The 24,338-nt window shown below is 41.6% G+C and overlaps 1 protein-coding gene across 3 annotated transcripts in view; it reads left to right on the top strand.

Annotated features, from left to right (window-relative positions):
• The first annotated feature begins 7,306 nt into the window (after nucleotides 1–7,306).
• Nucleotides 7,307–24,338, top strand: part of LOC121290818 (son of sevenless homolog 1) — a 288,768-nt gene continuing 271,736 nt past the window's right edge. For all 3 annotated transcript variants that reach the window (XM_041211819.1, XM_041211791.1, XM_041211781.1), the window contains exon 1: nucleotides 7,307–7,586. In XM_041211819.1, the coding sequence (XP_041067753.1) occupies nucleotides 7,500–7,586 (87 nt within the window). In that variant the 5' untranslated portion in view covers nucleotides 7,307–7,499. The remainder of the gene's footprint in view (nucleotides 7,587–24,338) is intronic.

Below are 24,338 nucleotides of genomic sequence, written 5' to 3'. Positions count from 1 at the left end.
ACTCTTTCTCTCTTTCTTTTTATATATATTCCATCTACTCTGTTTCCCCTCTTTCTTCAATCTGCTCATTGCTTTCTTTTTATTTAGTCTATTCCTCTCACCTGCCATTGAAACCTAGAAGCTGATTTAAAAACATACATAGTGCATGCTTTTGACACTTTGAAGTCTGGCAGACAATTTTTCCATGCAAGGTGCTAGGTGCAGGATGTTTTTGACGGTTAAGACAATCCATAACATCAATGACTGAGTTATTGAATATATTTGAATCAAGTAAAGCTTTACAAGGTTTCTTTTTAAATAATATGATGCAAATTGTTAGACAATGTGAATGTGCATGGTGGTTGATTATTTTCTCAATGTCTTAAGACAGTGTATTTCATAAGAAGATAGTATATTTTAAAAAAGTAAATGCAAATTTTTTTTTGGTGTAAATCTCCAGCAAAGTTGAGTTTTGTTAGAACTTAATGCCAAAATACCAAGTTTGGTGGAACAAAGACAGGTAAATGCAGTTGAGGTGCAGATCAGCCATGATTTAACTGAATGATTGAATAGGTTCAATTGGAATTGAATGGCTTCTTCCTGTTCCTGTCTTCCTTTGAGTAACACTGAGGGTTGTGTATATGTAGATACTCTAATTGTGGGAATATAAGAGCCTGAGAAATGTTGGCAATAAAATACTGTGCTGAAACAATAATAAAAAAAGGAAGTATCTTGAACCAAAATCTCTCCTGTAGACTTTACTTCCCCTATAAAATGACTCGGAAGTTTCTCCTAACTGATAAAATAACTTTTGAATTGACAATGAATGTGTTGCTCCCATCAAGCACAGACACAGTGGGAGAAGACAACCAAAAAGGAAGAAAATCCATTTTTGTAGTACCTTTTACAACCTCAGGATCTCCCAAAATGCTTCATAATCAATTAGTTTGAAGTGTAGTCACTGTTGTGATCGAGGCAAACACAATAGCCAAGTTGTGCACAGTGAAGTATCACAAACACTAACAATTTAAATAAATTATCAGATCATTTGCATTGGTGATGTTGGTTGAGAGATAAATATCAACCAGAAGAACTTGTTGATCTTTTCTAAATAATCCATGGTGTATGTTCCATCCACTAGAACAGGTAGACAGAGCCCAGTTTAACATGTCATCCAAATTGGATCTCTGATTGGTTGCACTCTCAGTACTGCATACAAGTTTCAATCCAGCTTATCTACTCAAGTCCTAGGGTGGAACATATAACCTTGTGACTGATGAAAGTGTGCTGTATTTAATACTTTAATGAACTTAATATAAAAATTTAGACCGGCGAATCTGCTGCCTTGTCACGTCATATGGCAAAAAATAAATCCACTATAGACATCTCTGCATTACCAACTGAAATTAGTTTTAAAGGTGCTTATATTTCACCTCTTTTCTATTTTTCCTTAGTTCCGATGAAGAATCATATGGACTCAAAATGTTAACTGTATTCCTCTCCGCAGATGCTGTCAGACCTGCTTAGTTTTTCCAGGTATTTTTGTTTCGGATTTCCAGCATCCACAGTTTTTTGCTTTTATCTTAGTTTTAAAATCATCTGATTTTCAGAAATTGCAAGGAATATATGTTATGGGTTAGATGGTTTTCAACAGGCCAGATCATCTCAAACTGCAGTGGTAATGAGCAAAGTCAGAGAGTTTTTTTTATTATTATTCATTCATGGGATGTGGGCTTCACTGGCTGGGCCAGTATTTATAGCCCATCCCTAGTTGCCCTTGAGAAGGTGGTGGCGAGCTGCCTTCTTGAACCACTGCAGACCATGTACACCCACAGTGCTGTTAGGAAGGGAGTTCCAGGATTTTGATCCAGTGACAGTGAAGGAATGGCAATATATTTCCAACTCAGACTGGTGAGTAACTTGGAGGGGAACTTCTAGGTGGTGATTTTCCCGCCTATCTGCTGCCCTTGTCCTTCTAGATGATAGGGGTTGTGGGTTTGGAAGGTGCTGCCGAAGGAGCCTTGATGAATTCCTGCACTGCATCTTGTCGATTGTCCACACTGCTGCTACTGTGTGTTGGTGGTGGATGGAGTGAAGGTTTGTGGATGTGGTGCCAGTCAAGCGGGCTGCTTTGTTCTGGATGGTGTCAAGCTTCTTGAGTGTTGTGGGAGTTGCACTCATCCAGGAAATTGGGGAGTATTCCATCATACTCCTGACTTGTGCCTTGTAGATGGTGGACAGGCTTTGGAGAGTCAGGAGGTGGGTTACTCATCACACTATTCCTAGTCTCTGACCTGCTCTTGTAGCCACAGAATTTATATGGCTAGTCCAGCTCAGTTTCTGGCCAATGGTAACCCCCAGGATGTTGATAGTGGGGGATTCAGTGATGGTAATGCCATTGAACATCAAGGGGCGATGATAAGATTTTTTCTTGTTGGAGATGGTCATTGCCTGACACTTGTATGGTGCGAATGTTACTTGCCACTTGTCAGCCCAAGCCTGGATATTGTCCAGGTCTTGCTGCATTTGGACATAGACTGCTTAGTATCTGAGGAGTCATGAATGGTGCTGAAGATTGTGCAATCATCAGCAAACATCCCCACTTCTGACCCCTTATGATGGAAGGAAGGTCATTGGTGAAGCAGCTGAAGATGGTTGGGCCGAGGACACTACCCTGAGGAACTCCTGCAGTGATGTCCTGCAGCTGAGGTGACTGACCTCCAACAACCGCAACCATCTTCCTTTGTGCTAGATATGACTCCAACCAGCAGAGAGATTTCCCCTTGATTCTCATTGACTCCAGTTTTGTTAGGGCTCCTTGATGGCACACTCTGTCAAATGTGGCCTTAATGTCAAGGGCCGTCAATCTCACCTCACCTCTTTTGTCCATGTTTGAACCAAGGCTGTAATGAGGTCAGGAGCTGAGTGTCCCTGGCGGAATCCAAACTGATGTCAGTGAACAGGTTATTGCTAAGCAAATGCCACTTGATAGCACTGTTGAAGACCCCTTCCATTACTTTACTGATGATGGAGAGTAGGCTGATGGGGCAGAAATTGACTGGGTTGGATTTGTCCTGGCTTTTTGTGTACAGGACATGCCTGAGCAATTTTCCACATAGCTGGGTAGATGCCAGTGTTGTAGCTGTACTGGAACAGCTCGGCTAGGGGCGCGGCAAGTTCTGGAGCACAAGTCTTTAGTGTTATTGCCAGAATATTGTCAGGGCCCATTGCCTTTGCAGTATCCAGTGCCTTCAGCCGTTCCTTGATATCACGCGGAGTGGATTGAATTGGCTGAAGAATGGCATCTGTGATGCTGGGGTCCTCCAGAGGAGGCTGAGATGGATCATCCACTCGGCACATCTGGCTGAAGATTTTAGCAAATGCTTCAGCCTTATCTTTTGCACTGATATGCTGGGCTCCCCCACCATTGAGAATGGGGATATTTGTGGAGCCTCCTCCTCCAGTGAGTTGCTTAACTGTCCACCACCATTCACGACTGGATGTGGCAGGACTGCAGGGCTTAGATCTGATCCGTTGATTATGGGATCTCTTAGGCCTGTCCATCATTTGCTGCTTCTGCTGTTTGGCACCCAAATAGTCCTGTGTTCTTGCTTCACCAGGTTGACACTTCATTTTTATGTTTGCCTGGTGCTGCTCCTGGCATGCCCTCCTGCACTCTTCATTGAACCAGGGTCAATCCCCTGGCTTGATGGTAATGATAGAGTGGGGGATATGCCGGGCCATGAGGCTACAGATTGTGTTTGAGTACAATTCTGCTGCTCCTGATGGCCCATAGCACCTCATGGATGCCCAGTATTGAGTTGTTAGATCTGTTTGAAATCTATCCCATTTAGCACAGTGATAGTGCCACAGAACATGATGGAGGATATCCTCAATGTGAAGGCAGCACTTCGTCTCCACAAGGACTGTGTGGTGGTCGTTCCTACCGATATTGTCATAGACAGATGCATCTCCGGCAGGTAGGTTGGTGACGATGAGGTCAAGTATGTTTTTCCCTCTTGTTGGCTCCCTCACCACTTGCCGCAGACCCGGTTGGGCAGCTATGTCCTTTAGGGCTCGGCCAACTTGATCAGTGGTGGTACTACCGAACCACTCTTGCTGGTGGACATTGAAGTCCCCCATCCAGAGTACATTCGGTGTCCTTGCCACCCTCAGTGCTTCCTCCAAACGGTGTTCAACATGGAGGAGAACTGAGTCATCAGCTGAGGGAGGGTGGTACATGGTAATCAGCAGAAGGTTTCCTTGTCCTTGTTTGACCTGATGCCATGAGACTTCATGGGGTTTGGAGTCGATGCTGAGGACTCCCAGGGCAACTCCCTCCCGACTGTATACCACTGTGCCGTCACCTCTGCTGAGTCTGTCCTGCCGGCGGGACAGGACATACCCAGGGATGGTGATGTTTGGGACATAAGGTATGATTCCGTGAGGATGACTATGTCAGACTGTTGCTTGACCTCTCCCAATTTTGGCACTAGCCCCCAGATGTTAGTAAAGGGGACTTTGCAGGGTCAACAGGGCTGAGATTGCCATTGTCATTTTCAGTGCCTAGGTTGATGCTGTCCGGTTTCTTTCCTTTTTTGTGATTTTGTTACAACTGAGTGGCTTGCTAGGCCATTTCAGAGTCAACTACATTGCTGTGGGTCTGGAGTCACATGTAGGCCAGACCAGGTAAGGATGACAGATTTCCTTCCCTAAATGACATTAGTGAATCAGATGGGTTTTTATAACAATCAACAATGGTCATCATTACACTTTTAATTCCAGATTTTTATTGAATTCAAATTCCACCATCTGCCGTGGCGCGGTTCGAACCCAGGTCCCCACAGCATTACCCAGGGTCTCTGGATCACTAGCCCAGAAACAATACCACTACGCCATTGCCTCCTCCTAAAGCTACATTCATGAATACCTCAGCTTATGTGCCAGCTTTGGGGTACAGACCAAACATTCCACCTTGTTCCCACTCTGACCTTTCTGTCCTTGGCCTGCTACAGCGTTCCAATAAAACTCAATGCACTCTCAGGGAACAGAACCTTGTCTTTTGACTCAGGGGTTTACAGCCTCCTGGACTTAACAATGAGTTCAACAATTTTAAGTTGTAACTTGTGCCCCCATCTTGTTTTGTGTATTTTTTAAAAACTGATTTAGGTTTTCTCTGGTTTCTTTCTTAAGCCCTTTACTTTGCAGTTGGAGGGCTGCTATCCAGCCATTCACAACTCATCTATTCACATATTTTGTTTCTTTTCACTTGACCCATTACCATACCCTTTAGCCTTTGTACCATGAAACCTTTAGTCATTTAATTCCTCCTGCCCTCCATCCTATCATAGACCTTCCCATTTATTCTTCTCCCTCCCTCCCTTTCATTTGCTCAAAACCTATTACATTTTAACTTTTGATGATGCAACCTTCCATACCATTGCTTCCGATATGTCTTCCTTTTTTCTCAACCAAGGATTCCCCACCAGTTGTTTGACATGGCCCTCCTTCACGTCTGGCCTATTTTACGCACTTCTGCTCTCATCCTTCCCCTCCCGCTCAGAATCATGATAGGGTTTCCCTTGTCCTCAACTCCCACCCAATCAGCCTCCGTATTCAACGGATCATCCTCCACCATTTCTGCCACCTCCAGCATAATGTTACCATTGAACATATTTTCCCCTGCCTTCCCCTTTCAGCATGCCAAAAGGACTGTTCCCTTCACAACAGCCTGGTCCACTCCTCAGTTACCCTAACACCCCTCCCTTTTCTCTGGCAACTTTCCATGCAAGTGTGGGAGATGCAACACCTGCCCTTTTACCTCCTCTCTTCTCACGATCCAAGGCCCCAAACACTCCTGCCAAGTGAAACAGCGATTTACTTGTCCTTCTTACAATTTAGTATACAGTATTTGCTGCTCACAATGTAGTTTCCTTTACATTGGGTGACCGCTTTGAGGAACATCTCCGTTCAGTCTGCAAACATGACCCTGAGCTTTTCATTTCAATTCTCCAACTTGCTTCCATTCTGACCTTTCTATCTTTGGCCTGCTAGTTTTCCAATGAAGCTCAAAGAACCTCATCTTTTGACATGGCATTCTACAGCCTTCTGGTCTCAATACTAATTTGAACTATTTTAGATCATAAGCTCTGTCTCCATTTTCTTTCTTTACTTTTGCTGTTTCATTTTTCTCTCTCATTTATTTCCTTATTCCTTCATTTTGCATTCAGACAGCTGCCATGTGGAGTCATTCACACTTCAACTGGACACATCTTTGGTCTATCTACGATACCCATTAACATTCTCTTTGGCTTTTGTACCATGACACCGTTTGTCATTTTAATTTCTTCAACTGGACCCTAAGACAGACCTTCCTTGTTGTTCTTCCTACCCCCTCCTTTCATTTCCTCCCACTCTTACTTACTCAAAATCTATCCGATCTTGCCTCAGTCGCGATGGAGAGCCATCGACCTGAAATGTTAACTCTGTTTCTCTCCGCAGATGCTCTGCTGAGTATTTCCAGCATTTTCTGTTTTTATATCAATTATTCCGGAGGATCGTCCACTCAGCGATCCCAAACTCAATAAAAGCTGTGCCATGTTTGAATAGCCTCCTTTTGTGTAATATTCTGTGATTCCATACTAGTCTACACTATGAATGTGAGTAAATTTGCTGCAATTGCAATGAAGAAAGAACTCTGTTTCCCAGAATGCACGGAACCGGCAGCGTAAATAGAGCGACCTTTCCTCCTGTTCTTTTTCCGTGTTGGGGCGAAAAAGAAAATGCGGCCGCTTGTCGGTCTGGCCGCATGCGCAGACGTTTGAAGCTCTGAAGTTTGAAGACAACAAACGGGATATTTTTATTAATTTTTCGTGAAAAGGAGCGATTTGTTTCCCCTTTTCCTTCAGAGCCAGCGTTTGGCGCTCGGGGTAGGCTCTGAATATGTAACCGTGGGCGTTCACACCAGTGGAAAGGGAGTTTCAAAAGGCGGAGGGGGGGGGGGGCGGGGTGGTAATCGAGATTTGTGTGTGTTTTGTATATATACGTGAGGTCAGCTGGCGATTTGCTCCCCTCCTCCTCTGTTACAGGGCGACCGTTGACTTTTGGTCTCGAGCTGTCTCGAGATCGCGCCGTCCCTCCGTCTTGAGCCTGAGCTGTTGGTTGGCTGGCTGCTGTGTCCAGCGTCTCCCTGTTTGCTCCGCAGCCGAATGGTGTCCCCGGCGTGCGAGAGAAGCGAGCGGGAGCAGCAGCGAAAGGGGCTGGCGGGGGGCACAAAAAAAAGGGGAAAGGGGAACGATCACTTCGAAACTTTCGGGGAGGGGGAAAGGGTGGTGGTGTTCTGTGTGACTGGAATGAGAAGCGGTCGGCGAACGCTTGAGAAGTAGGGCAGGGAGGAAGGAAGGAAGGAAAGAATAATTTCGAGATCGGTCCTAGGAGTGGCGATCGAAGAAGAAAACGTCCAATCTTCTTTCTGACTCGAAAAGGCTGCGGGTGCGCGTCCGGGGGCCGGAGGCTGCACCATGCAGCAGCCACAACAACAGTACGATTTCTTCACTGAGGACAATGCACCCAAATGGCGGGGTCTGCTCGTCGCTGCTCTACGGAAGGTAAAGCCTGCCCCGAAGCTCTTGTGTGTGTTTATATATTAAGTAATGCATTTACGAGCTTTATTGCAATGTGTTTTTTAGTATCAAAAACTGCATTGTGAAATGTGAGGTTTGATATACCCAAACATCGACTTGGTATTATGATGTTTTTCAATAGCAATTAAAGAAAATGCAAAAATGCCGTTTTATAAGCGTATGCAGTGAAGCACTTAAATTTTCGTTAGGGGGAATGGAGAACTGTTTGAAAAGAATATGTCGTTTCCTCTACCGCTGTCAGCTGGCTCAACAAATAAGATGAATGTTAATTTGGTGAATTTGTCTTTCTGGAACAGAGTTAAATAGGTTTGGGTAATTTTGCTGATATGACATTATCCTTGGAAGAGCAACTTTTTTCCTATGCAATATTTGAGCCCTTGCCATCGGTTATCGCAGAATTATTAGCCTTCGTACGTCACTCTTTTTGACCTACAATTTAAGTAAAGTTTTACATGATCTGTTTTGGTCGTCTTCCTTACTGCGAGGAATTTTTTCCCCTTGTGGTTACTGTTGCAAATTATTTTAGAGGAAGGTGGGGTGGGATCTTGGAATCAGTTGTCTGCAAGGTGCATATTCATCGTCTGGATTTTGCGTGCAAGTTGGACGGTGAACAGGATGAAAGTGAGTGCGGGACTGAGATTTCAAATTCTGTCCCTGGTGCGTCCCCGTTTTAGTGGAAGGTTTGATTTAAGACAAATTATAGAATTTACGACTGAAAAAGTATCCGGTAGCCTTATACGGCGGGCGGGGGGTGTACTGTTGGGGGTGTAGTACAGGCGAGATATATCTGTAGGGAACAAAGAGGATCCCAATCTTTCAGAGTTCTCCACTCTAGTATCAGAATTCAGTTTTCGAACATCATTTTGGTTAGGTAAATCCCGATTTTAAAAAAACGCAAATGCGGGAACATGCGACAAAATGAAATACAGAATTCTGTATTATGGAATAACTTGATTTTTAAAAGGACGATGGCTTACCCTGACAATTCTGAGGTTTGTCTAGTGTTTCATTTTTAGATGAATAGCTTCAAATAATTTCTAGAGTGAAATGTCAATCTATATTTTTTGAACTATTAAAGTAGATAATTTTTGTAACATGGTTTCTGAAACACGCCAATAACATGTCTGACCGAAATCAGTGAATTTCAGTCTTTTCTGTATTCTCTTCTATCCCTTCCCTTCAATCTGTTCTCTTTGGAATTACTGTCATAACTTCTGAAATAAGCAAAGGAGTGCTTTGATTGCAGGAAACAGTATATGATGAAATAATTATTACAAAAATAATGAAGCATAAAGAATGCAAAATTCTTGAGTCACTGTGTCGTGGTATGCTTGGTTCCAGGTGGAGCAGAATTTTTGATTTGGTTTTCAGACCTCTGGGATCCTCATCTGGACCTCAGTTGTAAAGCTGGTGGTCTCGAATAATTGACATGATTGGTGTACCAGTAAAAACTGACTTTGGGCCTACTAAACAATTAGAACTTCAATGTTGTAGCGGTACATGGCTGTACATTGGGAGAGACTGAAACAAAAGATAATTCGTACTACAGTGTCAGTTATAAACTGTTGCAAGGAGCAAAATCTCTCCTCTGATTATATAGTACTTAAACAAAATAGTGTGTCCTACAATGTATGACCTAGTCTTTCAATTACTAGCAAGTATGCATTTAAAAATGAAAAGACCTGTGAAGTGAATTACAAAGTAGTTTCTTGAGTAAATGTCATGGATTTTGTAAATAATAATTACATTAATTTTTTAGACATGATTTCTAAAATGCTGAGATCACATTGAGAAATTGTTGAAGGTTTGTCCTCACTTCTGTGCCCTCCATTAATTCTTTTGAATCAAGATAATTGGTAAATGGACAGGGATATGTAAGGATTTTTAAAAAAAACAGTGAGCTTTGTTGTTATCTGGAATGTATTGCCTTCAGGAGTACTGGAAATGGGTTCAATTGTAACTTGCAAAAGGGAGCCAGATATATACCTGAAAAGCCAAAGGCTATGGGAAAAGAGCAGGGGAGTGGGACTAATTGGGCAACTCTTTCAAAGAGTCAGCCGCAGATTCATGCTGAATGACCTCCTCCTGTGCTGTGAATTTTTATTATTCCATTAATTGCAACCATGGGATTCATTATTCCATCTGTTTACTGCATAAAGAATTTGTATCCTAACAGATTTCCATTTTCTTATCTTATAAGTTCCCAACTAATTTCACTGACCAGGTTTCACTTCATGGAAAGCCCTTTTTTAGTGTTGGATGCTCCTTGCATGCTTTAGATCTACTTCGGAGTATGATTATGAAATTTCTAATGGGCTTCTCGATCTGCAGAGAATTATGGCTAGATCTTCCTTTTAAGATTATGGGCATTTCTAAAATGATTACTGTACATGTTAAAATCAAGTATCTTGCTTAAGAATACATGTATGGCATATCTTATGCAGACACTCTGAAAGATTATTTTGATGTTGGAAGGTTAGTTTCTTGAACTTTGTAGAGAGCAATACAGTTATCTCAGGAGACATCAATGAAGAACCATTTAACACTTCATCTGTATGTTTCAAATAAGTTGGCTATGGTACACACCCCTACTTTGAAAGTATAAGGGTATTTTTCTAATGTCTGGTCACCATAACTCCATAATGTTCCCAAAGAATTAGGCAATGAGTTTTTTGTGTTGAGGTTCAGAACACTGAACTTGAGAGTGGACATATCCTTTGCCTCTGTTTGAGATTGCAAGAGGTGGCCATGCCTTCAGCTGCCTGTGCTGTAAGCTCTAGAATTCCCTGCCTATGCCTCCCTAACCTTTTCTCCTTTAATACCCGATTCGTTGACCAAGCTTTTAGCCATCTGCTTTACTGTCTCCTTATGCATCTTGTTTCATATTTTGTTTTAAAATGCTCCTGTGAATTGCCTTGGGACTTTAATTATGTTAAAAGGTGCTTTATAAATATAAATTGATGATGTTGAGGTGCAGAGATATCTGGCAGAATTGCTGTGGAACCATGATCTGGGTAATTTTTCCAGGGTACTCACAGGTTAGAAGATTGTGACATCTGTGTCACTTTGGGAGGCTGAAATAATCCATGGGTCCCATCTTTGTTGCCTAATAATAATTGTTTAGGTGGAATGACTGTAAAGGAAATTAAGTAATGGGGGAGGCAATAGTTGATTCAATGTGAACTGCAAATGTTGCGTGCTAAGTAACCTGGGATATTGCTAGTCATTACTTGGTGTTGGGGTTTTCAACACTCATAACTTTGGTGCTGAGTCCATTGTATAGCGATTTGTACTGACCTGATCAGACAAGACCAGTTGCACAGGTACATGTAGGTTTGTCATGGCAGGAGACCTTGTTAATTTCATTTTTGATTTTGAGCTCTGTGAAGACCCATTTTAACATTGCATATCTAGCATGAAGGATCTGGAGAAATGAGGTCATTTGCTGAATTTTATATTCTTGTGGTCATGGAAGATACTTACTGGATTTTTTTTTTGAAAAAAAAATCAAACCATTCAGAAGATCTAGAGAGGGAGCTGACTTGAAATTTTCATCTTCAGTGAAACTTTTTTTTACTGAATTTAGGGAAAAAGAACATTTTTGAGAGGTTAATTCTGCAGGTTCATCTTTTGTTATTTAAATATAGTTGAACTGCAGCAACCCCCCTCCACAGTTTTTTTTATAATGCTTTCTGCAATCTCTGACATAACATGTTATTTATGATTTTCATTGTGAAATTAAACAGCCCATCCAAAACTTTTTATTTATAATCTTTGTACGTAACCACCAAAAAGATTGTTGTAAAGCAGAAAGGTTTGTTATGATTCATTTCTGACATTATCAGCGCACTGTTGCCTTATTTTTTGTGTTTTGGGGGGAGGGGTTTGTGGTGGGATGGTATAATTAGAATTAGTGCCACTCAACAAATTAAACCACTGCAGTTACAAAATGCTCATTTTGTATTGACTTTTTAAAATTACTCTTTTTCCTGTCTCTCATCAATAGTATCCTTACACTTCAAGCAAATGCACCTTATTTTTGAAAAGGACATTGGATGGGGATGCAATTGAGATCCAGGCTTTGGGGGTGATGTGGTGGGGAGGGAATAAATGGTTGCAGGGTTGGTAACGCTTTTGGGACTTGTTTCCACAATAGAATGTGGAAAGGCTATTAAAAGACTGCAACCCCTTAACACCAAGCTATGGGATTGATAACCCAGTTATTATGTTCATTATTGTGTTCAGCTGATTAGTTTTCAAATTAGCTAACCTGAAGAAGTTTTCCATTCCCTTGATTAAAATGTGTAGTTTTTTTCATGTGCCTTTCTGTTTATACTGCTCTGGCATGTAGAAGAATTTCATAAGGTGAATTCTAACTTGTGGAAAGTGTCTGACCTCCGTTTGACATTCCTTATGCTATGACAGTTTGAGATCAGGAGCCAGTCATTTTGAAGGAATGTAGTGTCTTTCATGACCTCAGGAAGACCCAAAGCTCTTAACAGCCAATTAAGTACTTTTCAAGTGTAATCATTGTTGCAATGTAGGAAACACTGACAGTCAACTTGGGCACAATAAGCTCCCACAACCAGCAATGTGATAATGACCAGATAATTTTTTTGAGAGGCTTGACAGCATCTGTGGAGAGAAAGACAGACAGAGTTATCGTTCTTCAGATCCCCCAGGTATCCATATTGCTACTTAGGACCATCCATCTGAGTTGTTCTCCATCTTGTGCTTATCTGTCCATTGGGTTCTCTGCATCTAGGAGTCATGTCTCTCATTGCTGTCCATCTAGTAGGCAACCCATTTCTGCCTCTTCTGTTAACCCTGTGCCCTCAACTTCCTCCTAGGTGATCACATTCTGGAGAGTACAATTGAGTACAATTCCAGTAGAGTGGCCACTTGCACTTTGACACACAGATCCTGTACTCCATGGACCCAGTTTTCCTACGCATGGTGCAGATGCACTGCCTTTAGGGTCCATAATGGGGCCCATCTTACATCTCATACGTTATGTGTTCCCTGAACTACCATCCTTTTGTGTCGAACTGTTCAACTTTACAAATATAAATCTTGTCATGAGTTTCCATGTACACCAAACTTTTGCAGGATTCCTACCTCCTCATGCTCACTTCGCACATGTATTATAGAAAAAAAATCCTGTCCAAATTCATCCTGAAGCTGAACTCTGGTTGAGGTTGAACTTCACACTCTTCTGGTCATCAAGTTTCACTCATCAAACTTTGCCCTCTAGCAGCTGGAGTGCGATAAATGGTGAAGGGTGTCATTGTAGCAAATGAGCTTTTTTCTTAAAAATGTGAACTTCGAATTTTTCTCAATATTAAACGTTAAGACAATGTATGAAACTGGGGACTAAATTATATCTGCCTAAATTATATCCCTGCCTTGGTATTGACTCCATGTCCAAACCCTTGGTGATTGACTAATATTTCTATATCTATTTATTTTGAGGATTAAGTCACCAAGAGTTAAATGAATAAGTTGTACAGTATAGTGATTCAACCAAGACTGACCATTGTTTAAATACAGATTTTTAGCTGAATGAATCCTCTCAGTCTTGAATATGTAATTGTTCCGATTGCAACTTCATATATAGCTTCTATACCACAGACACAACATTATTATGAGTGGTTCTTCTGACCTTTTGGATTATATTGCTCGTCTGCAAAAGTGCACTTTACAAACGCAGAAGCTTATATTGTGCACAATGTTCTAAGTTTATAACTGCATAGTTTATTGGAACAAGAAAGAAAGAACTTGCATTTGTATTGTGTTTTTCATGGCTTCAAGATTTCCCAAAGCAGCTTTACAGCCAATGAATTTTTTTTTGAAGTGTAGCCACTGTTGTAATGTGGGAACATGGTAGCCAATTTACATGCAGCAAGCTCCCACAAACAGCAATGAGTTAATGACTAGATAATCTGTTTTACTGATGTTGATTGATGGATAAATATTGGTCAAGAGAAAAGAGAGGCACCCTGCACTTCTTCAAAATAGTGCCATGGGATCTTTTATGTCTACTTCAGGAGGAAACTTTAATGTATCATCTGAAAGATGAATGAATGTCTTGTGTCCTTAAGAATCCTACAGAAGGAATGTTTAAATGTTGGCTCCAATTTTACAACTACCCATGGAAGAGCTGAGCTCCTCCCCAGAGTTGGGTCTGGTACCAAAACCTTTTTACCAAATTCACAGCATCACCCTACGTCCCTCATGCAACTGAAACCTGCATTTGTGCTGCCTTTGCTGTCTTTCTGTCCTTGGCATCCACAGTGTCATTGCCTGCGACCTCTGCTGCACAAAATCCTGTAGTCCCATCAACTCTGTTCTTTCTAAACTCTAATGGGCAGCACATACTTCAGCAAATTGACTGAGATCCATGACCTCGCTTTCAAATGCCGCTGTGACCGTTTCCCCCTCTACCTTGGTAATGTCTTCCAAGATCTTGGAGGTATCCTCCACTCATTTGACACTGATTTACTTCTTATTCTCTGCTCCTTGTGTTCCACAATTGGAACATTGTTACATGTTCCTGATCTCTGGACCTCCCTAGATCCATCTGTCCTGCCAATCTTCTCCCTGCTTCCAAAAGCCTAATCATAACCTTTCATCTTGTATATTGGAGCTCTCCTCCTGATTTTCTTTTTTCTGAGTTGCTCAACTTATTTTCTGTGCTTTTTGCCAATTATTTAGAGTTGTATTCCTATAGACGAGGAGTGTTTTATCAATGATACCACTTTGTTTGGAAGTTCACTGCATGAGGATTGGCAGATGTGAATTGAAGGCTTGAGAGTAGGTAATGCAGCACTCCAGAATGCCACTACAATGTTTTACTTTCCCTCACGTATTTTCTGCCTTTACCCTGTGTCTCATGGAGGTAATGATTTATTGGCTATAAATTTTTAAAATACAACTATACTTATTGCAGCAATCAAGCTATGGAGGACAGGATGCCTTTCATTCTGTGTTTGAATCTTGAGATTGACTTTGGCATGATTTTTTTTAAAAGAAAATAATCAATTATTCATACTGTTAAGTGTTAGTAAAGAAATAATGAAGATTTCTTTTAAGCACAAGAAAAAATTTTGAATGTGATGACAGCAAAGATTTCAATGGAGAAAAGAAACCGAAACCACCATCTCTTTCCTCTGTACTTTTGAGCATATTCAGCATTTATGATCACTGAAACTGAAGTTCATTTGACTGTAATGCTTAACTTTTTAAAGTTGAAGATAGTGTGATTTCCTCGGGAAAGCTTTATCTGATCTATTTTATAGAGTTAATTTGGAAGTCCATCCAACATATTGCTATTCTTCAAAATCTCAGTTTGCTCCTACAAAAACTAATGCTCCATCTTTCAGCCATTAAGACATTCTCCGTGCATTTAGAACTGTTCCTGAATGTGGCTAAATAGGGATGGGCTTTGGTCATCCATTAGCTTCAGTGGAGGCTTTTCTTGAGCCTCATTGTAAACAATATTTGTTCTAATTTTCTTTAACAATTGTTTTGGAATCTATTTTTTTTAAGATATTTATTGCTTCATTCTACTGCCCCCTGCACCAGTTAGAACAGAAATGTAGCATCCACTATATTAATTGAATCAGGATGCAACTATGGTTTTCAACTCCTCTTCAGCTAGACTTTTCAAAAGTAGTTTCATATTATTTTGCATTAAACCCAGAAAGAGCTTTATGTTCAAGTAATAGATGAGCATAATGGGAGAAATCAGACCTAAAAATTGTTGGGTTTTGTTTGGACAGGTGGTTAAAAAGCTAAACATCTGATAGGAACTCAACCTGTCTTTTTTTTCATTCCTTCATGGGATGTGAGCATTGCTGGCTAGGCCAGCATTTATTGCCCATCCCTAATTGCCCTTGAGAAGGTGGTGGTAAGCTGCCTTCTTGAACCGCAGCATTCCAGGTGTTGTAGGTACATGCACGATGGTGTTAAGGAGGGAGTTCCAGGATTTTGACTGAGTGACAGTGAAGAAATGGCGATGTATTTCCAAGTCAGGGTGGTGAGTGGCTTGGAGGGGAACTTCCAGGTGTGTCGTTCCCATGCATCTACTGCCCTTATCCTTCTAGACGGTAGAGCTGTGAGTTAGGAAGATGCTGTCTAAGGATCCTTGGTGAGTTCCTGTAGTGCATCTTGCAGATGGTACACACTGCTGCCACTGAGCGTCAGTGGTGGTGGGACTAAATGCTTGTGGATGGGGTGCCAATCAAAGAGGGTTGCTTGGTCCTGCATGGTGTTAAGCTTCTTGAGTGTTGTTGGAGCTGCACTCATCCAGGCAATTGGAGTGTATTCCATCACACTCCTGACTTGTGCCTTGTAGATCATGGACAGGCTCTGGGGAGTCAGAGGAGAGTGACTCGCCGCAGGATTCCTAGCCTCTGACTTGCTGTTGTAGCTACAGTGTTCATATGACTGGTCCAGTTCAGTTTCTGGTCAATGGTAACCCCCCAGAATGTTGTTAGTTGGGGATTTGGTGATTGTAATTCCATTGAATATCATGGGGCGATGGTTAGATTCTCTCTTGTTGGAGACGATCATTGCCAGGCACTTTTGTGTGGCGCGAATGTTACTTGCCACTTGTCAGCCCAAGCCTGGATATTGTCCAGGATTTGCTGTATTTGGGCATGGAATGCTTCAGTATCTGAGGAGTCAGGACTGGTGCTGAACATTGTACAATCATCAGCAAACATCACCACTTCTGACCTTATGATGGAAGGAAGGTCATTGATGAAGCAGCTGAAGATGGTTGGGCCGAGGACACTACCCTGAGGAACTCCTGCAGTGGTGTCCTGGAACTGAGATTTTCGACCTCCAATAGCCACGACGATCTTCCTTTCTGCTAGGCATGACTCAAACCAGCAGACAGTTTTCCGCCGATTCCCATTGACTCCAGTTTTACTTGGGCTCCTTGATGCCGTACTTGGTCAAAGGCTGCCTTGATGTCAAGGCAGTCACTTTCCCCTCGTCTCGAGAGTTCAGCAAGTCAGAGGCTAGGAATCCTGCAGCGAGTCACTCTCCTCCTGACTCCCCAAAGTCCCCAAGGCACACATCAGGAGTGTGATGGATTGCCTGGATGAGTGCAGCTCCGACAACACTCAAGAAACTTAGCACCATTCAGGACAAAGCACCCTTATTTGATTGGCACCCCATCCACAAACATTCAGTCCCCCCACCACTGACGCTTGGTGGCAGCAGTGTGTAGCATCTACAGGATGCATTACAGGAACTCACCACGGATCCTTAGATAGCATCTTCCAAACTCTGTAATGAGGTCAGGTGCTGAGTGATCCTAGCGGAACCCAAACTGAGCATCAGTGAATAGGTTATTGCTAAGCAAGTGCTGCTTGATAGCACTGTTGATGTCCCCTTCCATCCCTTTACAGATAATCAAGAGTAGCTGATGGGGCAGTAATTGGCTGAGTTGGATTTGTGCAGTGTTTTGTGTATTTGACATGCCTAGCAATTATCCACATTACCAGGTAGATGCCTGTGTTATAGCTGTACTGGACCAGCTTGGGTAGAGGTGTGGCAAGGTCTGGAGCACAAGGCTTCAGTACTATTGCCAGCATATTGTCAGGGCCCAAAGCCTTTGCAGTATCCTGTGCCTTCAGCCATTTCTTGATACCACATGGAGTGAACCAAATTGGCTGAAGAGTGGCATCTGTGATGCTGGGGACCTCCGGAGGAGGCAGAGATGGATCATCCTCCAGACATTACTGGCTGAAGATTGTTGTTATCTTTTGCACTGATATGCTGGGCTCCCCATCATTGAGATTTGGGATATTTGTGGAGCCTCCTCTTCCAGTGAGTTGTTTAATTGTCCACCACCATTCACAGCTGAATGTGGCTTAGATCTCTTCTGTTGGTTGTGGAATCGCTTAGCTCTGTCTATCACTTGCTGCTTATGCTGTTTGACATGCAAGTAGTCTTGGTGTTGTAGCTTCACCAGGTTGACAACTCATCTTTAGGCATGTCTGATGCTGCTCCTGGCATGCCTCCTGCACTCTTCACTGACCCAGAGTTGATGCCCTGGCTTGGTGGTAATGGTAAGAGGGATATGTTGGACCATGAGGTTACAGATTATGGTTGTATACAATTTTGCTGCTGCTGATGGCCCACAGTGCCTCAGAGATGCCCAGCTTTCTTTTTCAGTTGCCAAATCTGTTTGAAATCTATCCCATTTAGCATGGTGGTAGTGCCATACAACACAACAGAGAGGTTATATTCAATGTGAAGACAGAACTCCGTCTCTGTTCATAAGTACTGTGCGGTGGTCACTCATAGTGATGCTAGGAGACGTCACAGGGTCCAGTGTTGATGTTGAAAACTCCCAGGGCAACTCCCTCCTGACTATACCACTGTGCTCCCACCCCTGCTGGATCTGTTGATGGCGATTTATGGTATCTGGGACATTATCCGTACGGTATGAATCCGAGAATATGACTATGTCAGGCTGTTGTTTGAATAGTCTGTGATACGGCGCTCTCAATTTTGGCAATGGTCCTTCAGGGTTGACGGGACTGAGTTTGCCAATGTCGTTTCCGGTGCCTAGGTCAGTGCTGGGTGGTCCGTCTGATTTCATTCGTTTTAGACTTCGTAGAGGTTTAATGCAACCTAATGGCTTTCAGCGGAGGGCATTTAAGAGTCAACCACTGCTGCGGGTCTGGAGTCAAATGTAGGCTAGACCAGGTAAGGATGGCAGATTTCCTTCCCTAAAGGGCATTAGTGAGCCAGATATCAATCGACAATGGTTTCATAGTGGTCACCAGACTTTCAATTCCAGATTTTTATTGAATTCAAATTTCGCCATCTGCTGTGGTGGGATTCAAACCTGCGTCTCCAGATCGTTACCCTGGATTACTAGTCTAATGACAATACCGCTACGCCACCACCTCCCCTTGTCATTGCTGGTTGAAACGAAGGTGGGACAAGAGATGAGCAACTCTGCTCGCAGGGTTACTCATTTAAGTATTTTAATAAGACTGCGTGCCTTCACTTTAACAGTAATTCTATTTTGAACCACAGTCGACAGAGTTTCCCTGGCTTCAGGAAAGCTGGCAGGTGGAAAGTGGTGTGAGGAAGTCTGAATCTGAGAGTAATATCTCTTTGCAACGTGGCCAATGGGCCAGTAGAGGGATGGAGATTATACAGAAGGGGAAGGAGGTGGAAACCGAAGACGAGCAGGATGGGGAAGTTGTCCAATAAACTAAATAATGCTTTGTGAGAGGAAGGTGAGAGGAGGTGTGCTTGGAGTAGACATTAGGTTAAAGTCATCAAAACACAGCTCTGTGGGAATCTGTGTGCTCCTATCACTTAATTGGCGGTGTTATGATCCCAGCTGAGGTTACCCCAGGACAAGCCTGATCCCAGAGTGGAACCCAGCTCAATAGATCCTAACTTTTGTTTGTTTAGATACGTGGAGAGTGGCTACTGAACAGGGTCACAAAAGTCAGCTGATGAAAATTTAACAAAAGAATTACACATTATCTAAACAAGAAAAGATGAACTATATTACAATACTCCTTCCTCCACAACTACACCTTTACAGATATAAAAACAGAAAATGCTGGAAAAACTCAGCAGATATTCACAGACAACAGATATATACAGATTTGTAAGGATAACGCAAGTTATAAAAGCTGTCTTATAATTTCATGATCACAATAAGTACACAATCCATGTAAACCTATGGCGACCCGTAGTCAGGCACATGACACTCTGAAACCAAGTGACAGATGCCACCTCAACCAGATGCAATGGACCTCCTCAACTCTCCCTAGACACTTGTCACAACATGATCCAATTAGTCTCACTGAACTCCCTCTTTCACATGAGGAATTCAAATCTCCACTCTCCAAGAACTTGCTTTGGAATCTTCTCCCAAACCGATGCTTTCTCTCAGACGCCTTACGCAGGGTTCACTTTCAGGGTTTCGTACTCTCCTTCCGATGTTGCTCTCTCCTGGGCCACCACATGCATTCAAGCTGTCTTCCATGCACTTTTTCTCACTAACTCAGCTGTCAACAGTACACCACCACCCACAACAAATAGTTACAGACCTTCAGTTGTTTCTTTGGACCTTCTTGCCTCTTGCAAGCTGTTCACGCTTTGAAACTGCTTTCTGCAGCTTTTTGTTTGTTTAAATCTGAAGCTTAGAGTCTCTCTCTCTGCCCCTCATTCTTAACTTCACTTAACAGGACTTTTTCCAGGTTCTTGTCTTTCCTTTGACTAGAAATCTTCTTAGGACTTTCTCCTATTCCACTCCTCTGGATTTTGGGGTCTTTTCTTTGGCTTGGGACTGTGTATCTGTTCCCTTTGCTCCAGTCTCTCCTGGCAGCTACTTTCAAAGCCAGCTTCCAAATCAAACTGCCATTATTCGTTTCTTCTGTGTGTGTCTGTGGGAGGGTCCTGCCTTGCTGGACCCCCTGTTGCTAGGCAACAGCTCAGTTTCTCTACTCTTGGTTTAACTTAGCTTAGAGTCATAAAACTTTCATTAGAAATGCAGGCACCTTTTTTAAAGTGAAACTAAAACTCAATTTGACCTTTTAACACACAAATACAGAAATACAAATCAAACTTAAACTTTGAAGCTGAAACTCATTCCTAACACTTACAAATACCAATATAACTTAATTAAACTATCTCTGTTTCTTAACAGTGGTGTTATGGCACAGTGGATGGTAAATGCTAAGCTGCTCAAATCCCAGAGGGAAACTTGAAACAACTGCCACAACTGTCTTGCAATTTGTATTTTTGTTTTGATACCTTGACTTCAGTAGTAATAAGTCCACTGAATCTGAGGTTTTTAACAAAACTAAATTAAACATTTATTAATCATTTTAAACACATCATAGGTCTACAAATTACTACTATGATAACTCCTAGCTCCCCTAATTAATCTGACTCCCAGTTACACCCCCCTTAAGGCAACAGTATAAACAAAATTGATTTTAACAGACGCAGGCAAAGCACACAATACCCTGGACAGGGACATTCAATGAATTCTCTTAGCTTTGGTTCCTGTAGGCAGCAGCTTGGTACATAGAGGCTGGAGGCTTTTTACACTTATTAGCTCTTAGAGTACCTTCCTCTTACACATAACCTTCTCTCATTAATACAAATTTTCCCCTTTGAAAGCAAACTTCATTGTTTCAATATGTCTTTAGACTTTACCTTTCTAATAATAAAATTGGTACTATGAAAGATTTTTATTAGTAAGCTTTGGGAAAAATAAATACGCTGTTTGGTTTCTTTTGGCTAAGTGTAACATTTCACCCTCTCCTTTGAAATTCAAACTACTCTGGCTTATCTAAAAATGCAATCTTTCCTTTACACCTCACATTCTAAAGCTTCAGCCAAGTTTACTTATTTAGCATTTCAAAGCTAGCTTCTCTTCTGATACATCAAAGCCTTCAGACCAGCTGTCTTTAATTCAATGAAGTCGCGCATACACACACATATATATATATATATATATATATATATATATATATATATATATATATATATATATATATATATATATATATATATATATATATATATATATATATATATATATATATTTTATATATATTTATTTATATATATATATATATATATATATATATATATCAATCACTGTCCCGACCCCACTATTCCTACTTTACAATAAATCCCAATAACATTGTGAAAATTATTATATTTTCATGACAATGGGCACTGTAGGGGTGGGGAGATGAGCTCATGAGAGGTACAGGTGTTCTGATTGGCGAGAATGGAATTTGCCTGGTTCTGTTCTTAACCAACAAGTTGTAGCCAGGGAATTCCCTGAAGTGGCTTCCCTTCCTGCTCCCATATCGCTGGCTCTGGAGTCCCAGAAGATACTATCCTCAACCAATTTTATTTGGCATTTACATGCTACGCCTTGGCCACATCATCTGAAAACACATCAAATTCCACATATGTGCTGACGACAACCAGCACTACTTCACCCTCTCTCAACCCCCCACAATATCTTTAATTTGTCACGCTGCTTTCCCAATATCTAACACTGGATGAGCAGAAATTTCCATCAACCAACATTTGGAAGACTACAGCTATTGTCTTTGTCCTCTGCCACAAACTCCATTCCTGTATCACTGACTCCATCCACCTCCTTGGCAACTGTCTGAAGCTGCACCAGATTGTTTGAAATCTTGGTGTGGTATTTTGTCTAGACTGCCTACTTCCAGGTCTGTAATGCCACTTGATTCTGCTGCTGCCTCAGCTGATCTGCTGAAAGCCTCATTCATGGCTTTATTATCTCAAGATTTGTCCATTTCAGTGCTTTCCTGGCTGACTTCCCATTTTGCACTTGAACTCTGAACTTGAGCTCATCCAAAATTTGCTGCCTGCATCCTAGCTCATGTCAAGTCCCATTCACCCATCACTTCTATGCTTACTGACCTACTTTGGCTCCCAGTCCACCAGCATCCCAATTTTAAAAATCTCACCCTATAGTTTTAAATCCCTCCATGACTTTGCCCCTCCCTCTCTCTCTACCCTCCCTCAGCCCTACATCTTTCTGAAATCTCTGCGCTCCTCCAATTCTGACCTTTTTTGCACCCCCGAGTTTTAATTGCTCCACCATTGCGGCAGTGCTTTTAGCTGTCTAGGCCCTGGGCTCTGTCATTCTCTCCTTAAACATATTTTATATTTCTCTTCCTTTAAGACACTCTTTAAAACCTACCTCTTGGCCATCTGTCCTATGTAGCTAGATGTCAAGTTTTTGATAGTGTTCTTGTGAAGTGCCTTGGAATGTTTTGCTACACAAATGCCAGTTGTTGCTACTTGGTGACATGGGTGGGCTTCAATCGGTCCAAATAACAAATTTCTACTCTGAGGGGATTGCCAATTGCAGGTTGGGCATTTAAACATTTGTGCTTATGGGAAGACGACACTTTTGGGTGAGATAGCAGAATATATTTGTTTGAGGGATGGGGAGAGGGGAAAAAAGGGAAAAGATTGGATTTCAAATCCAATATTTTCTTTCATGCTTGTGGGAAAAGAATTGTGAGGCATGTGGAATTATAGTTCTACTACTCAACACTGCTATTAACGTTTTCTACTTGTGCTTTTGGTCTTGTAAGATGTTGATTAACTTACCCTAATATCTGGCAACTGAAATCTAGTCATGACCATTTTGGTTGTTGATTTGTGCTGGGTGTGGGTGATGGTGGTGAAGTTTGCTGTGATTTCTGCTTATTTGGTCGGAATGTATCATAGTCTGTTGGGGGTTTCGGGTCGGGGGGATCTTTATTCTTTCACTTCAAGATGCTGTTTTGCAACCATTCTGGCTCCATTTCCATTCTTTTGGGTTTTTAAGAGGTCAGCTTTCAATCGGGAAGGCTTTCAGACATCTGATGATTTTTAAAAAAAATTGTTTGTTTCTCAACATGATTCTTAGTTTCATTTTAGTATGCTTTTTACTGGTTTTCAGCACTGCTCAGCTACAAAGTCAGATTTACAAAATTTGTGGATGGACCATAATAGGTTTGCCTTGCTTCCACACATTTCCTTTCTTCAGAAGATACACCTATTGATTTAAGTGCTTGCTATGGCTCAGTTAATAGCAGTCTCATCTCGAGTCACAAGGTTCTGGATTCAATCTCACTCCAGGGCTTGAGCACAAAAATCAAGGTGAACGCCCCACTGTTGTTATGAGGGAGTGCTTCATTGTCAGAGGTGCCATCAATTAGATGAAGATCAGGGGAGTTATCCTCTGTGTCCTGGCTACAATAAATACATTACTGTTTGTGCACAAATTGGCTGCTGTGTTTCCTATTTTAAAACATTGGCTGCACTTTGAAAGAACTTAATTGGCTGTAAAGCACTTGGAGACATCCAATGGTCGTAAAAAATGCTATTTTTAGGTAAATGCAGGTCTTTTTTTCTTCAAGATTTAACATATTGTTTTGCAGTACTGTTTACACAATTTGCTGGTTTTTTTGAGGTAGTTGCAAATTTATTCTTAGACAGAAATGCCATTGGATTATTAAACAGTTTGAGGGATATAACGTTTATTGCTGCCCTGCTGTGCTTATTGACCTAGATTTGCAGTCAGTGGTGAAGTGATGTTGCTGCCCATTAACCTTAAAGCTGGCCACAAATATCTAGTGATTTCTGGGGCGTAGATTTAACCTTTACCTAACTATTAAAATTTTATTCTGACAACAGCTACGGGGGTCTCCTTTTGTCACGAAATAGGTTAAACAGTCAATCTCATTGAAGAATTCTCTCAAACCACAAAACAGGAACTAAAAAGCACTTTTCCTTCACTTTTTAATCATTTTACGGTGTGAGAAAAAGATTGGATGTATTACATGAGATTAAGGTTGAAGGTGAAATATCATAAACTTGAAATTTTTTTTCTATTTTTAAAAAATTGCACTTTGGTTACAGTAATGGAGAAATTTGACATGACACAAACAAACAAAAAAAGGTTTTTAGGCCAGAGAGGTTGTTCAGTATTTAATTATGACTTGGTGCACCATTTAAAAATCTGTTTATACCAACAAGATGTAACTTTTTCAAGGACTTTTATGGACGAGGCTAACAGCATTAAAAGTGGAAGTACATGTCAAATTAAGTGATTTGTAAGATTTCCATCTGTGAGGACAACATACCCTAAGGAGGAGTGGGAAATCACTGATGGCAACT

This window comes from Carcharodon carcharias, chromosome 2 (genome assembly GCF_017639515.1).
Source record: "Carcharodon carcharias isolate sCarCar2 chromosome 2, sCarCar2.pri, whole genome shotgun sequence".
Classification (NCBI taxonomy): Eukaryota; Metazoa; Chordata; class Chondrichthyes; order Lamniformes; family Lamnidae; genus Carcharodon; species Carcharodon carcharias.
Note: the sequence above shows the minus strand (reverse complement) of the source record. Positions and strands in the feature narration are given on the sequence as shown.